At 46.0% G+C, this 15,149-nt stretch overlaps 1 protein-coding gene across 1 annotated transcript; it reads left to right on the forward strand.

The window, feature by feature from the left end:
* Positions 1-1,418: 1,418 nt before the first annotated feature.
* On the forward strand, positions 1,419-12,960 carry LOC115916979 (the record flags this gene model as incomplete). Its single annotated transcript, XM_030970714.1, has 3 exons — positions 1,419-1,449; positions 9,535-9,849; positions 12,641-12,960. Coding segments are annotated over exons 1-3 (666 nt in total), but the record flags the coding sequence as incomplete, so codon positions are not given.
* Positions 12,961-15,149: the final 2,189 nt, after the last annotated feature.

Genomic DNA, 15,149 nt, shown 5'->3' on the forward strand with positions numbered 1-15,149 from the left:
ACCTCCCCGCTGTCACCCCCTCGCTGCCCCCCCCAATGTCCCCTCCCCCCCCTCCCCTTCCCCCCCCAGCCCGGAATGTCCCCAAGTGTCGCAAGAGCCGCCCGCGGGGCCGTGACGTCACCGCGGTGTCGCAACCCCCGCTTCCGCTTTTCCCGCCAATTTGGGGACACGGGGGGAGGGGACAGGGAGGGGACAGGGATGGGGACAGGAGGGGACAGGAGGGGACAGGGATGGGGACACTGCAGGGACAGGGAGGGGACAGGAGGGGGGGACAGGGATGGGACAGGGATGGGACAGGAGGGGACAGGAGCGGACAGGGATGGGGACACTGCAGGGACAGGGAGGGGACAGGGATGGGGACAGGGAGGGGACAGGGATGGGGACAGGGATGGGACAGTGACAGTGACAGGGTGGGGACAGGGAGGGGACAGGAGGGGACAGGGAGGGGACAGGGATGGGGACAGGAGGGGACAGGGATGGGGACAGGGAGGGACAGGGATGGGACAGGGATGGGACAGGGATGGGACAGTGACAGTGACAGTGACAGTGACAGTGACAGGGTGGGGACAGGAGGGGACAGGAGGGGACAGGGATGGGGACAGGGAGGGGACAGGGAGGGGACAGGAGGGGACAGGGATGGGGACACTGCAGGGACAGGGAGGGGACAGGGGATGGGGACAGGGAGGGGACAGGGATGGGACAGTGACAGTGACAGTGACAGTGACAGTGACAGGGTGGGGACAGGGATGGGGACAGGGAGGGGACAGGGATGGGGACAGGAGGGGACAGGGAGGGGACAGGAGGGGACAGGGAGGGGACACTGCAGGGACAGGGAGGGGAAAGGGATGGGGACAGGGAAGGGACAGGGATGGGACAGGGATGGGGACAGGGAGGGACAGGGATGGGGACAGGGATGGGGACAGGGAGGGGACAGGAGGGGACAGGGAGGGGACACTGCAGGGGCAGGGAGGGGACAGGGAGGGGACACTGCAGGGGCAGGGAGGGGACAGGGATGGGACAGGGAGGGGACAGGGATGGGGACAGGGATGGGACAGGAGGGGACAGGGAGGGGACAGGAGGGGACAGGGAGGGGACAGGAGGGGACAGGGATGGGACAGGGAGGGGACAGGGATGGGGACACTGCAGGGACAGGGAGGGGACAGGGATGGGACACTGCAGGGACAGGGAGGGGACAGGGATGGGACAGTGACAATGACAGTGACAGTGACAGTGACAGTGACAGGGTGGGGGCAGGGAGGTGACAGTGACAGTGACAGTGACAGTGACAGGGAGGTGACAATTACCAGGGTGGGGGCAGGGACAGGAAGGGGATGGCGCCACTTTGGGGACAGAGACAGGGAGGGGACAAGGAGGGGACCAGGAGGTGACAGCGGCGCTGGCACTGAGGGGACAGGGCCATGGCGCAGCCGAGCTTCATCCCGCTGCTCGGTGAGAGTCCTGTGCCTCCTCCTCCTCCTCTGCCTCCCTTTTCCCAAATTTTCCCCTTTTTGCCCCATTTCCTGCCCTTCCTCCCAGCTCCTCCTCTTCCTCCTCTTCCTCCTCTTCCTCCCCACCCAATTTTTCCCAATTTTCCCCTTTTTTGCCCCATTTCTGGGCTCCTCTTCCTCCTCTCCCTCCTCTTCCTCCTCTCTCCCATTTTCCCCAATTTTTCCCATTTTCCCCCCAATTTCCATCCCCGTTATCCCAACTCCTCCTCCTCCTCCTCCTCCTCTTCCTCCTCTTCCTCCCCATACAACTTTTCCCAATTTTCCCCTTTTTTCCCCCATTTCTGGGCTCCTCTTCCTCCTCCTCCTCCTCCTCCTCTTCCTCCCTCCCATTTTTCCCATTTTTCCCTTTTTTCCCCCATTTCCGTGCCCATTTTCCCACCTGCTCTTCCTCCTCTCCCTCCTCCTCCTCCACCTCTCTCCCATTTTTCCCAATTTTCTCCTTTTTTCCCCATTTCCTGCCCTTCATCCCAACTCTTCCTCCTCCTCTTCCTCCCCCACCCCATTTTTTCCCAATTTTTCCCCTTTTTCCCCCATTTCTGGGCTCCTCTTCCTCCTACTCCTCCTCCTCTTCCTCCCTCCCATTTTTCCCAATTTTCCCCTTTTTTCCCCATTTCCCGCCCTTCCTCCCAACTCTTCCTCCTCCATTTATTTTTCCCCCAATTTTTCCCATTTTCCCCCCAATTTCCATCCCCGTCTTCCCAACTCTTCCTCCTCCTCTCCCTCCTCTTCCTCCCCACCCAACTTTTCCCAATTTTCCCCTTTTCTCCCCATTTCCTGCCCTTCCACCCAACTCCTCCTCCTCCTCTTCCTCCCCCCCATTTTTTCCCAATTTTTGGCAATTTTCCCCTTTTTTCCCCCATTTTCGTGCCCATTTTCCACCTGCTCTTCCTCCTCCTCTTCCTCCTCCTCCTCTTCCTCCCATTTTCCCCAATTTTCCCCTTTTTTCCCCATTTCCCGCCCTTCCTCCCAACTCCTCCTCTTCCTCTTCCTCCTCCATTTATTTTTCCCCAATTTTTCCCATTTTCCCCCCAATTTCCATCCCCGTCATGCCAACGCTTCCTCCTCCTCTTCCTCCTCTTCCTCCCTCCCATTTTCCCCATTTTTTCCCTTTTTCCCCCCAATTTCCATCCCCGTCATCCCAACTCTTCCTCCTCCTCTCCCTCCTCTTCCTCCCCACCCCAATTTTTCCCAATTTTCCCCTTTTTTCCCCCATTTCTGGGCTCCTCTTCCTCCTCCTCCTCCTCTTCCTCCCTCCCATTTTTCCCAATTTTCCCTTTTTTCCCCATTTCCGTGCCCATTTTCCCACCTGCTCTTCCTCCTCCTCCTCCTCTTCCTCCTCTCTCCCATTTTTCCCAATTTTCTCCTTTTCTCCCCATTTCCCGCCCTTCATCCCAACTCCTCCTCCTCCTCTTCCTCCTCCATTTTTTTTTTCCCCAATTTTTCCCATTTTCCCCCCAATTTCCATCCCCGTCATCCCAGCTCTTCCTCCTCCTCTTCCTCCCCACCCCATTTTTTCCCAATTTTTCCCCTTTTTCTCCCATTTTCCTGCCCATTTTCCCACCTGCTCTTCCTCCTCCTCCTCCTCTTCCTCCATCCCAATTTTCCCCAATTTTCCCCTTTTTTCCCCCATTTCTGGGCTCCTCTTCCTCCTCTCCCTCCTCCTCCTCCCTCCCATTTTTCCCAATTTTTCCCTTTTTTCCCCCATTTCCGTGCCCATTTTCCCACCTGCTCTTCCTCCTCCTCCTCCTCTTCCTCCTCTCTCCCATTTTCCCCAGTTTTTCCCATTTTCCCCCCAATTTCCACCCCCGTCATCCCAGCTCTTCCTCCTCCTCTTCCTCCTCTTCCTCCATCCCAATTTTTTCCCAATTTTTCCCTTTTTTCTCCCATTTCCATGCCCATATTCCCACCTGCTCTTCCTCCTCCTCCTCCTCTTCCTCCCCAGCCCATTTTTCCCAATTTTCCCCTTTTTTCCCCATTTCTGGGCTCCTCTTCCTCCTCTCCCTCCTCTTCCTCCTCTCCCATTTTCCCCAATTTTTCCCATTTTCCCCCCAATTTCCATCCCCGTTATCCCAACTCCTCCTCCTCCTCCTCCTCCTCTTCCTCCCCACCCAACTTTTCCCAATTTTCCTTTTTCCCCATTTCTGGGCTCCTCTTCCTCCTCCTCCTCCTCCTCTTCCTCCCTCCCATTTTTCCCATTTTTCCCCTTTTTCCCCATTTCCGTGCCCATTTTCCACCTGCTCTTCCTCCTCTCCCTCCTCCTCCTCCTCCTCCCTCCCATTTTTCCCATTTTTTCCCTTTTTCCCCCAATTTCCCGCCCTTCATCCCAACTCCTCCTCCTCCTCTTCCTCCCCACCCCAATTTTTCCCATTTTTTCCCTTTTTTCCCCATTTCCGTGCCCATTTTCCCACCTGCTCTTCCTCCTCCTCCCCCTCTTCCTCCTCCCTCCCATTTTCCCCAATTTTTCCCTTAAAAATTCACTTTTTTCCCCTTTTTTCCCCTTTTTTCCCTTTGTTCCCCCTTTTTTTCCCCTTTTTTCCCCTTTTTTTCCCTTTTTTTCCCATTATTTCCCCATTTTCCCCATTTTTAATTTCCATTTTTTGAGCTTTCCCATTTCCTTTCATGTTTCACTTTTTACTTTTAAATTTTTTCTCATTTTTCAATTTGATTTTCATTTCGTTTCGCTTTCAAATTTATTTTTAATTATGAATCAATTCTTTTCTTCTAATTTTTAAAATACTCAAGAATTATTTTAATTATTAATAATTTTTTCTTCTAATTTTTATTTACAATTTTTAATTTCTTTATAATTTTAAATTTATTTTTAATATTTATTTAATTTTAACTTTATTTTTTAATTCCATTGAATCTTTAAAATATTTTTAAATCTTGAGGTTTATTTTTAATTTCCTTTTTAAAAATTATAATAATTTTTATTGCCTTTCATTGATTTTCATATTTAAATTTAATTTGTTTTTAATTTTTCAAAATTTCTTTTGATTTCTAAATTTTGTTTTTATTTTTAAATTTCCTTTTTATTTTTAAATTTCCTTTCAAAAATTCTCTTTTATTTCCTTTTACTTTAAAATTATTTTTATTTTTATTTTCTTTTCCATTTTTATTTCATTTTCCCTAATCACTAATTAATAAATATTGATTTCCTTTTCTTTTTTAAGTTTTTATTTTTATTTGATTTTTTTTTCGTTAAAAATTCACTTTTAATTCCCATTTTTATTTTATATTATTTTAAATTTTCAATTCCTTTCCTTTTTAATAGTTAATAAATATTTTTTAATTTCCTTTCTTTTCCAGATTTTTCCTTTTCCTTTTCTAATTTTTATTTTTTAATTTCCTTTTATTTTCTATTCCATTTTTTTAAAATAAAATTTTTGGTTTAAAATTATTTTTATTTTAATTTCCTTTCAATTTTCCTTTTATTCTTTCATTTCCCCTAATTAATAATTTTAAAACAATTTTTTATTTCTTTTATTTTCCCAAATTTTCCCTTTTATTTCAATTTTTTAAATTTACTTTTAAAATAATATTTCATTTCCTTCTTATTTTTAAATTATTCTATTTTTAATTCCCTTTCATTTCCTCCTAATTAATAATTAATAATTAATAATTAATTTTCGATTTCCTTTCCATCCAAATTTTTCTTTTTCCTTTTTATTTAATTTTAATTTTTTTCCCTTTTATTTTTATTCCCTTTTAAAAATTCTCCTTTTTTTAACTTTTTATTTCCAAATTATTTTTATTTTCATTTTAATTAATTCCCCCTACTTAATAATTAATAAATAATTTATATATTTTTTAAATTCCAATTTTTCCCTTTCCCTTTTTTAAATACCATTTAATTCCCTTTTTATTTTAAATGATTTTAATTTTTTATTCCTTTCCGTATTAATTAACCAATAATTTTAATTTCCTTTCTATTCCCAATTTTTCCCATTTTTCCCCCAAATTTTCCTCCACATTTTTCCTTTTTTTTCCCCAATTTTCCCTTTTTTTTTTAAATTTTCCCATTTTTCCTTTTTTTCCAGCCTCTCTCCCGATCCTTTTCCCGCCGGTGACGCCCTCAGGTAACGAAAAATTCCCAAAAACATCGGAATTTTGGGAAAAACTGGGAAATTCTCCTCCATCTTCTCCATTTTCACCTCCAAAAAATTCAATTTTTGGTTCCATTTTTGGGCTTTTTGGACCCAATCTGAGCCCAACCCAACCAAGGACATGGTGGGACCTCCTCCAACCAAAAAAATCAGAATTTGGGGAAAAAAATCAGAATTTTAGGAAAAAAAATTGGAATTTGAGAAAAACTGGGAGCTTCTTCTCCATCTTCTCCATTTCACCTCCAAAAAATTCAATTTTTGGTTCCATTTTTGGGCTTTTTGTCCCAATCTGAGCCCAACCCAAGCTGGGTCATGGTGGAACCTCTTCCAACCAAAAATAAATCAGGATTTTAGGAAAAAAATCAGAATTTTGGGAAAAAATTGGAATTTGGGAAAAATTGGGAGGTTCTTCGCCATCTTCTCCATTTTCACCTCCAAAAAATTCAATTTTTGGTTCCATTTTTGGGCTTTTTGACCCAATCCGAGCCCAACCCAAGCAGGGTCATGGTGGAACCTCTTCCAACCAAAAACATCAGAATTTTGGGGAAAAAAATCAGAATTTTGGGAAAAACTGTGAGGTTCTTCTCCATCTTCTCCATCTTCTCCATCTTCTCCATCTTCTCCATCTTCTCCATGTTCACCTCCAAAAAATTCAATTTTTGGTTCCATTTTTGGGCTTTTTTGACCCAATCTGAGCCCAACCCAAGCTGGGTCATGGTGGAACCTCTTCCAACCAAAAATAAATCAGAATTTTAGGAAAAAAAAATCAGAATTTTAGGGAAAAAATTGGAATTTGGGGAAAACGGTGAGGTTCTTCTCCATCTTCTCCATCTTCTTTATCTTCTGCATTCTTACCTTCAGAAAATTCAATTTTTGGTTCCATTTTTGGGCTTTTTTGACCCAACCCAAGCCCAACCCAAGCAGGGTCATGGTGGAACCTCTTCCAACCAAAAATAAATCAGAATTTTAGGAAAAAAATTGGAATTTGAGAAAAAATTTAGGATGTTCTTCACCATCTTCTCCATTCCCACCTCCAAAAAATTCAATTTTTGGTTCCATTTTTGGGCTTTTTTGACCCAATCCGAGCCCAACCCAACCAAGGACATGGCGGGACCTCTTCCAACCAAAAATGAATCAGAATTTTAGGAAAAAAAATTGGAATTTGGTAAAAAAATTAGGAGGTTCTTCTCTATCTCCTCCATCTTCTCCATTCCCACCTCCAAAAAATTCAATTTTTGGTTCCATTTTTGGGCTTTTTGACCCAATCTGAGCCCAACCCAAGCTGGGTCATGGTGGAACCTCTTCCAACCAAAAATAAATCAGAATTTTAGGAAAAAATCAGAATTTTAGGGAAAAAATTGGAATTTGGGAAAAATTGGGATGTTCTTCGCCATCTTCTCCATTCCCACCTCCAAAAAATTCAATTTTTGGTTCCATTTTTGGGCTTTTTTGACCCAATCCGAGCCCAACCCAACCAAGGACATGGGCGGGACCTCTTCCAACCAAAAATGAATCAGAATTTTAGGAAAAAAATTGGAATTTGGTAAAAAATTAGGAGGTTCTTCTCTATCTCCTCCATCTTCTCCATTCCACCTCCAAAAAATTCAATTTTTGGTTCCATTTTGGGCTTTTTGTCCCAATCTGAGCCCAACCAAGCGCTGGGTCATGGTGGAACCCCTTCCAACCAAAAATAATTCAGAATTTTGGGGAAAAAATTCAGAATTTTAGGGAAAAAATGGAATTAGGGAGAAAATTGTGAGGTTCTTCACCATCTTTCCATCTTCTCCATCCTCTGCATTCTTACCTTCAGAAAATTGAATTTTTGGGTCTATTTTGGGCTTTTTGACTCTGGCCCAACCCAACAGAAGGGTCATGGTGGAACCTCTTCCAACCAAAAATAAATCAGAATTTTAGGAAAAAAATTGGAATTTGGTAAAAAATAGGGAGGTTCTTCTCTATCTCCTCCATCTTCTCCATTCCCACCTCCAAAAAATTCAATTTTTGGTTCCATTTTTGGGCTTTTTTGACCCAATCTGAGCCCAACCCAAGCAGGGTCATGGTGGAACCTCTTCCAACCAAAAATAAATCAGAATTTTGGGGAAAAAAATCAGAATTTTAGGGAAAAAATTGGAATTTGGGAAAAACGGTGAGGTTCTTCTCCATCTTCTCCATCTTCTTTATCTTCTGCATTCTTACCTTCAGAAAATTCAATTTTTGGTTCCATTTTTGGGCTTTTTTGACCCAATCCGAGCCCAACCCAAGCAGGGACATGGTGGAACCTCTTCCATCCAAAAATAAATCAGAATTTTAGGAAAAAAATTGGAATTTGAGAAAAAATTGTGAAGTTCTTCACCATCTTCTCCATTCCCACCTCCAAAAAATTCAATTTTTGGTTCCATTTTTGGGCTTTTTGGACCCAATCTGAGCCCAACCCAACCAAGGACATGGTGGGACCTCCTCCAACCAAAAAAATCAGAATTTGGGGAAAAAAATCAGAATTTTAGGAAAAAAAATTGGAATTTGAGAAAAACTGGGAGCTTCTTCTCCATCTTCTCCATTTTCACCTCCAAAAAATTCAATTTTTGGTTCCATTTTTGGGCTTTTTTGTCCCAATCTGAGCCCAACCCAAGCTGGGTCATGGTGGAACCTCTTCCAACCAAAAATAAATCAGAATTTTAGGAAAAAAAAATCAGAATTTTAGGGAAAAAATTGGAATTTGGGAAAAAATTGGGAGGTTCTTCGCCATCTTCTCCATGTTCACCTCCAAAAAATTCAATTTTTGGTTCCATTTTTGGGCTTTTTTGACCCAATCCGAGCCCAACCCAAGCAGGGTCATGGTGGAACCTCTTCCAACCAAAAACATCAGAATTTTGGGGAAAAAATCAGAATTTTGGGAAAAACTGTGAGGTTCTTCTCCATCTTCTCCATCTTCTCCATCTTCTCCATCTTCTCCATCTTCTCCATGTTCACCTCCAAAAAATTCAATTTTTGGTTCCATTTTTGGGCTTTTTTGTCCCAATCTGAGCCCAACCCAAGCTGGGTCATGGTGGAACCTCTTCCAACCAAAAATAAATCAGAATTTTAGGAAAAAAATCAGAATTTTAGGGAAAAAATTGGAATTTGAGAAAAAATTGGGAGGTTCTTCTCCGTCTTCTCCATTCCCACCTCCAAAAAATTCAATTTTTGGTTCCATTTTTGGGCTTTTTTGACCCAACCCAAGCCCAACCCAAGCAGGGTCATGGTGGCACCTCCTCCAACCAAAAATAAATCAGGATTTGGGAGAAAAAATCGGAATTTTGGGAAAAAAATGGAATTTGGTAAAAACTGGGAGGTTCTTCTCCATCTTCTCCATTTTCACCTCCAAAAATTCAATTTTTGGTTCCATTTTTGGGCTTTTTTGGCCCAATCTGAGCCCAGCCCAAGCAGGGTCATGGTGGAACCTCTTCCAACCAAAAATAAATCAGAATTTGGGGAAAATACCCAGGAATTTGAGAAAAACTGTGAGGTTCTTCACCATCTCCCCCATCTCCATTTCCACCTCCAAAAAATTCAATTTTTGGTTCCATTTTTGGGCTTTTTTGTCCCAATCCAAGCCCAACCCAACCAGATCATGGTGGAACCTCTTCCATCCTTAAAAATCAGATTTTTTGGGGGAAAAAAAAAATCTCCTCCATCTCCTCCATTCCCACCTCCAAAAAATTCAATTTTTGGTTCCATTTTTGGGCTTTTTTGACCCAACCCAAGCAGGGTCATGGTGGCACCTCCTCCACTCCCCAAAAAATCACAATTTTAGGAAAAAAATCACAATTTTGGAGAAAAAAATCAGAATTTTGGGCAAAACTAAGACATTCTCCTCCATCTCCTCCATTCCCACCTCCAAAAACCCCCAATTTTCACCCATTTTTCCCCCCCCTCCCCAGACCTCCCCCCTCCCGCCCCCAACATCTCGCTGGCGCCGCCCAAGGCGCGGTTCCTGCCCGGCGACGCCGTGTCCATCGCCTGCGCCGCGCGCCGCGCCGCCCGGCGCGCCGACCGCATCAGGGCTTCCGCTTCGCCCGGCACCGCGGGCTGGGCCAGCGACGTGCGCACCTCTCGCGCCCGCGGCCGTCCTCACCGTCGCGCTTCGCCGGGGCCCGGCGACGGCGGCTTCCACACCTGCTCCTACAGCGTGCGGCGCCGCGGCGGCCGCCTCGTCCACTCGCCGCCCAGCCGCGCCGTGCTCGTCGACGTCCGAGGTTCCTGGGGTTGGGGGGTTTGGGGTTTGGGGTTGGAATTTGGGCGCGTTGAGGCGTCAGAGGTGGTTTTGGTGCTTTTTTACCGAGTCGGGGGTTTTTGTGGCAAAATTTGTCTCTGTTGAGGCCCAATGTTGACTTTTCCACTCAATTTGGGGGTTTTTATCCCAAAATTTGTCCTCATTGAGGTCCATCGTTGACTTTTCTACTTTTCCACCCAATTTGGGGGTTTTATCCCAAAATTAGTCTCTGTTGAGGCCCAATGTTGACTTTTCCACTCAATTGGGCGTTTTTATCCCAAAATTTGTCTCTGTTGAGGCCCAATGTTGACTTTTCCACTCAATTTGGGGGTTTTTATCCCAAAATTTGTCCTCATTGAGGTCCATCGTTGACTTTTCTGCTTTTCCACCCAATTTGGGGTTTTTACCCCAAAATTTGTCTCCATTGAGGTCCAATGTTGACCTCTCCACCCAATTGGGGTTTTTATCCCAAAATTTGTCTCCATTGAGGTCCAATGTTGACTTTTCTACTTTTCTACCCAATTGGGGGTTTTATCCCAAAATTCGCCTCCGTGGAGGTCCAACCTTGACTTTTCCACCCAACTGGGGGTTTTACCCCAAAATTTGTCTCTGTTAAGGTCCAACCTTGACTTTCCCACCCAACCTTGACTTTTCCACCCAACTGAGGGTTTTTAACCCAAAATTCGCCTCTGTTAAGGTCCAATGTTGACTTTTCCACTCAATTTGGGGGTTTTTATCCCAAAATTTGTCTCCATTGAGGTCCATCGTTGACTTTTCTACTTTTCCATCCAATTTGGGGTTTTTACCCCAAAATTAGTCTCTGTTGAGGCCTAATGTTGACTTTTCCACTCAATTTGGCATTTTTATCCCAAAATTTGTCTCCATTGAGGTCCAGTGTTGACTTTTCCAACTAATTGGGGTTTTTATCCCAAAATTTGTCTCCATTGAGGTCCAATGTTGACTTTTCTACTTTTCCACTCAATTTGGGGTTTTTATCCCAAAATTTGTCTCTGTTGAGGTCCAATGCTGACCTCTCCACTCAATTAGGCATTTTTATCCCAAAATTTGTCTCCGTTGACGTCCAACATTGACTTTTCCAACTAATTGGGCGTTTTTATCCCAAAATTCGACTCTGTTGACGTCCAACCTTGACTTTTCCACTCAATTTGGGGTTTTTATCCCAAAATTTGTCTCTGTTGAGGTCCAATGTTGACTTTTCCACTCAATTTGGCATTTTTATCCCAAAATTCGCCTCCGTGGAGGTCCAACCTTGACTTTCCCACCCAACCTTGACTTTTCCACTCAATTTGGGGTTTTTACCCCAAAATTTGTCTCCATTGAGGTCCAACATTGACTTTTCCACCCAATTGGGCGTTTTTACCCCAAAATTCATCCCCATTGACCAAAATGTTGGGTTTTCCACCCAACCTTGACTTTTCCACTCAATTGGGCATTTTTACCCCAAAATCCATCCCCGTTGAAGTCCAACATTGACTTTTCCATCCAACGTTGACTTTTCCACTCAATTTCACATTTTTACCCCAAAATTTGTCCTCATTGAGCCTCAACATTAAGTTTTCCAGCCATCCGTGACTTTTCCCCTCAATTTGGGGTTTTTATCCCAAAATTTGTCTCCATTGAGGTCCAACGTCGACTTTTCTACTTTTCCACCCAATTGGGCGTTTTTATCCCAAAATTCGTCCCCATTTACAAAAATGTTGGGTTTTGGTCCAATGGGAGAATTTTTACCTCAAAATTCATCCCCATTGACCAAAATGTTGACTTTTTCACCCAACCTTGACTTTTCCACCCAATTTGACATTTTTATCCCAAAATTCGTCTCCATTGACATCCAACGTTGACCTCTCCACTCAATTGGGTGTTTTTACCCCAAAATCCATCTCTGTTGAGGTCCAACCTTGACTTTTTCACCCAATTTGGCCGTTTTTACCCCAAAATCCGTCCCCATTTACAAAAATGTTGGGTTTTGGTCCAATGGGAGAATTTTTACCCCAAAATTCATCTCCATTGACCAAAATGTCGGTTTTTACCACCCAACCTTGACTTTTCCACTCATTTTGGGGTTTTATCCCCAAAATCCGTCCCCATTGAGGTCCAACCTTGACTTTTCCACCCAATTTGGCCGTTTTTACCCCAAAATCCATCCCCATTAACAAAAATGTCGGGTTTTGCTCCAATTTGCCATTTTTATCCCCAAATCCATCCCCGCTGAGGTCCAACCTTGAGTTTTGTGTCCAATTGGGCATTTTTATCCCAAAATTCATCCCCATTGACCAAAATGTTGGGTTTTCCACCCAACCTTGACTTTTCCACTCAATTTGACATTTTTATCCCAAAATTTGTCTCCGTTGATGTCCAATGTTGACCTCTCCACCCAATTGGGCGTTTTACCGCCAAAATTTGTCCTCATTGAGGTCCAACGTTGACTTTTCCACCCAATTGGGCGTTTTTATCCCAAAATCCATCCCCATTTACAAAAATGTTGGGTTTTGGTCCAATGGGAGAATTTTTACCCCAAAATTCATCCCCGTTGACCAAAATGTTGGGTTTTCCACCCAACCTTGGCTTTTCCACTCAATTTGCCGTTTTTACCCCAAAATTTGCCCCCATTGATTTCCAACCTTGACGTTTCCGCCCGATTTCGCCGTTTCCACCCCAAACCCCGGCCCCGTTCACCAAACCGCCCCCTTTTAACCCCAAAACCCCCTCCGCCCTCTTTGACCTCCGACCTCGCCCCTTGCCCCTCCCACCAGACCTCCCGGCCCCGCCCAACCTGACGGTCACGCCCTCCGCCCTCACCGTGCGGGGCCAGCCCCTCCTCTTCCTGTGCGCCGCCCCGCCCGGCCACGCCCCCCGGCGGCGCTTCCGCTTCTTCCGCGGGGAGCTCGAGGTGTCCGAGGGCATGGCGGAAGGTTCCGGAAGAGCCCGGATGAGGGTGGAGAGCAGCGGGCGGAACCAGACCGGGAACTTCAGCTGCAGCTACGAGGAGGAGATGGCCGAGGGGCGCTGGATCGCTCCTACGCCAGCCAGGCCGTGCCCGTGGTGGTGGAAGGTGATTTTTGGGGTGAAACCGGTGGGTTTTGGGCGCGGGGAGGGGTTTGGGGAAGGGTAAAGTTGGTTGGGTTGGGTTGGGTTTGGTTGGGTTGGGTTTGGTTGGACCATGGTTGGGTTTGGTTGGGTTGGGTTTGGTTGGACCATGGTTGGTTTGGGTTGGGTTTGGTTGGGTTGGGTTGGACCATGGTTGGGTTTGGTTGGACCATGGTTGGGTTTGGTTGGACCATGGTTGGGTTTGGTTGAGTTTGGTTGGGTCTGGTTGGGTTGGGTTTGGTTGGGTTTGGTTGGGTTTGGTTTGGTTGGGTTTGGTTGGGTTTGGTTGGGTTGGGTTGGGTTGGTTTGGTTGGGTTTGGTTGGGTTGGGTTTGGTTGGGTTGGTTTGGTTGGGTTGGGTTGGGTTGGGTTGGGTTGGTTTGGTTGAGTTTGGTTGGGTTTGGTTGGGTTGGGTTTGGTTGGGTTGGGTTTGGTTGGTTTGGTTTGGTTGGGTTTGGTTGGACCATGGTTGGGTTGGGTTTGGTTGGGTTGGGTTTGGTTGGGTTGGTTTGGTTGGGTTGGGTTGGGTTTGGTTGGGTTGGGTTGGGTTGGTTGGGTTTGGTTGGGTTGGGTTGAGTTTGGTTGGGTTTGGTTGGGTTGGGTTTGGTTGGGTTTGGTTGGACCATGGTTGGGTTGGGTTTGGGTTGGGTTGGGTTGGGTTGGTTGGGTTTGGTTGGGTTGGGTTGAGTTTGGTTGGGTTTGGTTGGGTTGGGTTGGGTTTGGTTGGGTTTGGTTGGTTTGGTTTGGTTGGGTTTGGTTGGACCATGGTTGGGTTGGGTTTGGTTGGGTTGGGTTTGGTTGGGTTGGTTGGGTTGGGTTGGGTTGGGTTGGGTTGGGTTGGGTTGAGTTTGGTTGGGTTTGGTTGGGTTGGGTTGGTTGGACCATGGTTGGGTTGGGTTTGGTTGGGTTGGGTTTGGTTGGGTTGGGTTTGGTTGGGTTGGTTTGGTTGGGTTTGGTTGGGTTGGGTTGGGTTGGGTTGGGTTGGTTGGGTTTGGTTGAGTTTGGTTGGGTTGGGTTGGGTTGGTTGGGTTTGGTTGGGTTTGGTTGGGTTGGGTTGGTTTGGTTGGGTTGGGTTGGGTTTGGTTGGGTTTGGATGGGTTGGGTTGGGTTGGGTTGGGTTTGGTTGGGTTTGGTTGGGTTGGGTTGGGTTTGGTTGGGTTGGGTTTGGTTGGGTTGGGTTGGGTTTGGTTGGGTTTGGTTGGGTTGGGTTGGGTTTGGTTGGGTTTGGTTGGGTTGGGTTTGGTTGGGTTGGTTGGGTTGGGTTGGGTTTGGTTGGGTTTGGATGGGTTGGGTTGGGTTGGGTTTGGTTGGGTTGGGTTGGGTTGGGTTGGGTTTGGTTGGGTTGGGTTGGGTTGGTTTGGTTGGGTTTGGTTGGGTTTGGTTGGGTTTGGATGGGTTGGGTTGGGTTGGGTTGGGTTGGGTTTGGTTGGGTTTGGTTGGGTTGGGTTGGGTTTGGTTTGGGTTGGGTTGGTTTGGTTGGGTTGGGTTGGGTTGGGTTTGGTTGGGTTTGGTTGGGTTTGGTTGGGTTGGGTTTGGTTGGGTTGGGTTGGGTTTGGTTGGGTTGGGTTGGGTTGGGTTGGGTTGGGTTGGTTGGGTTGGGTTGGGTTGGGTTGGGTTGGGTTGGGTTGGTTGGGTTGGGTTGGGTTTGGTTGGGTTGGGTTGGTTGGGTTGGGTTGGGTTGGGTTTGGTTGGGTTTGGGTTGGTTGGGTTTGGTTTGGTTGGGTTGAGTTTGGTTGAGTTGGGTTGGGTTTGGTTGAGTTGGGTTGGTTTGGTTGGGTTTGGTTGGGTTTGGTTGGGTTGGGTTTGGTTGGGTTGGGTTGGGTTGGTTGGGTTGGGTTGGGTTGGGTTGGGTTGGTTGGGTTGGGTTGGGTTTGGGTTGGTTTGGTTTGGTTTGGTTGGGTTGGGTTGGTTGGGTTGGGTTGGGTTGGGTTGGGTTTGGTTTGGTTTGGTTTGGTTGGGTTGGGTTTGGTTGGGTTGGGTTGGGTTGGGTTGGTTGGGTTTGGTTTGGTTGGGTTGAGTTTGGTTGAGTTGGGTTGGGTTTGGTTGAGTTGGGTTGGGTTTGGTTGAGTTTGGTTGAGTTTGGTTGAGTTTGGTTGAGTTTGGTTGAGTTTTTTGGACCATGGTTGGGTTTGGTTCAGTTTGGTCCCATCATGACCCCAAATCTCCTCCTCAGTAT

This window comes from Camarhynchus parvulus, unplaced genomic scaffold (genome assembly GCF_901933205.1).
Source record: "Camarhynchus parvulus unplaced genomic scaffold, STF_HiC, whole genome shotgun sequence".
Taxonomy (NCBI): Eukaryota; Metazoa; Chordata; class Aves; order Passeriformes; family Thraupidae; genus Camarhynchus; species Camarhynchus parvulus.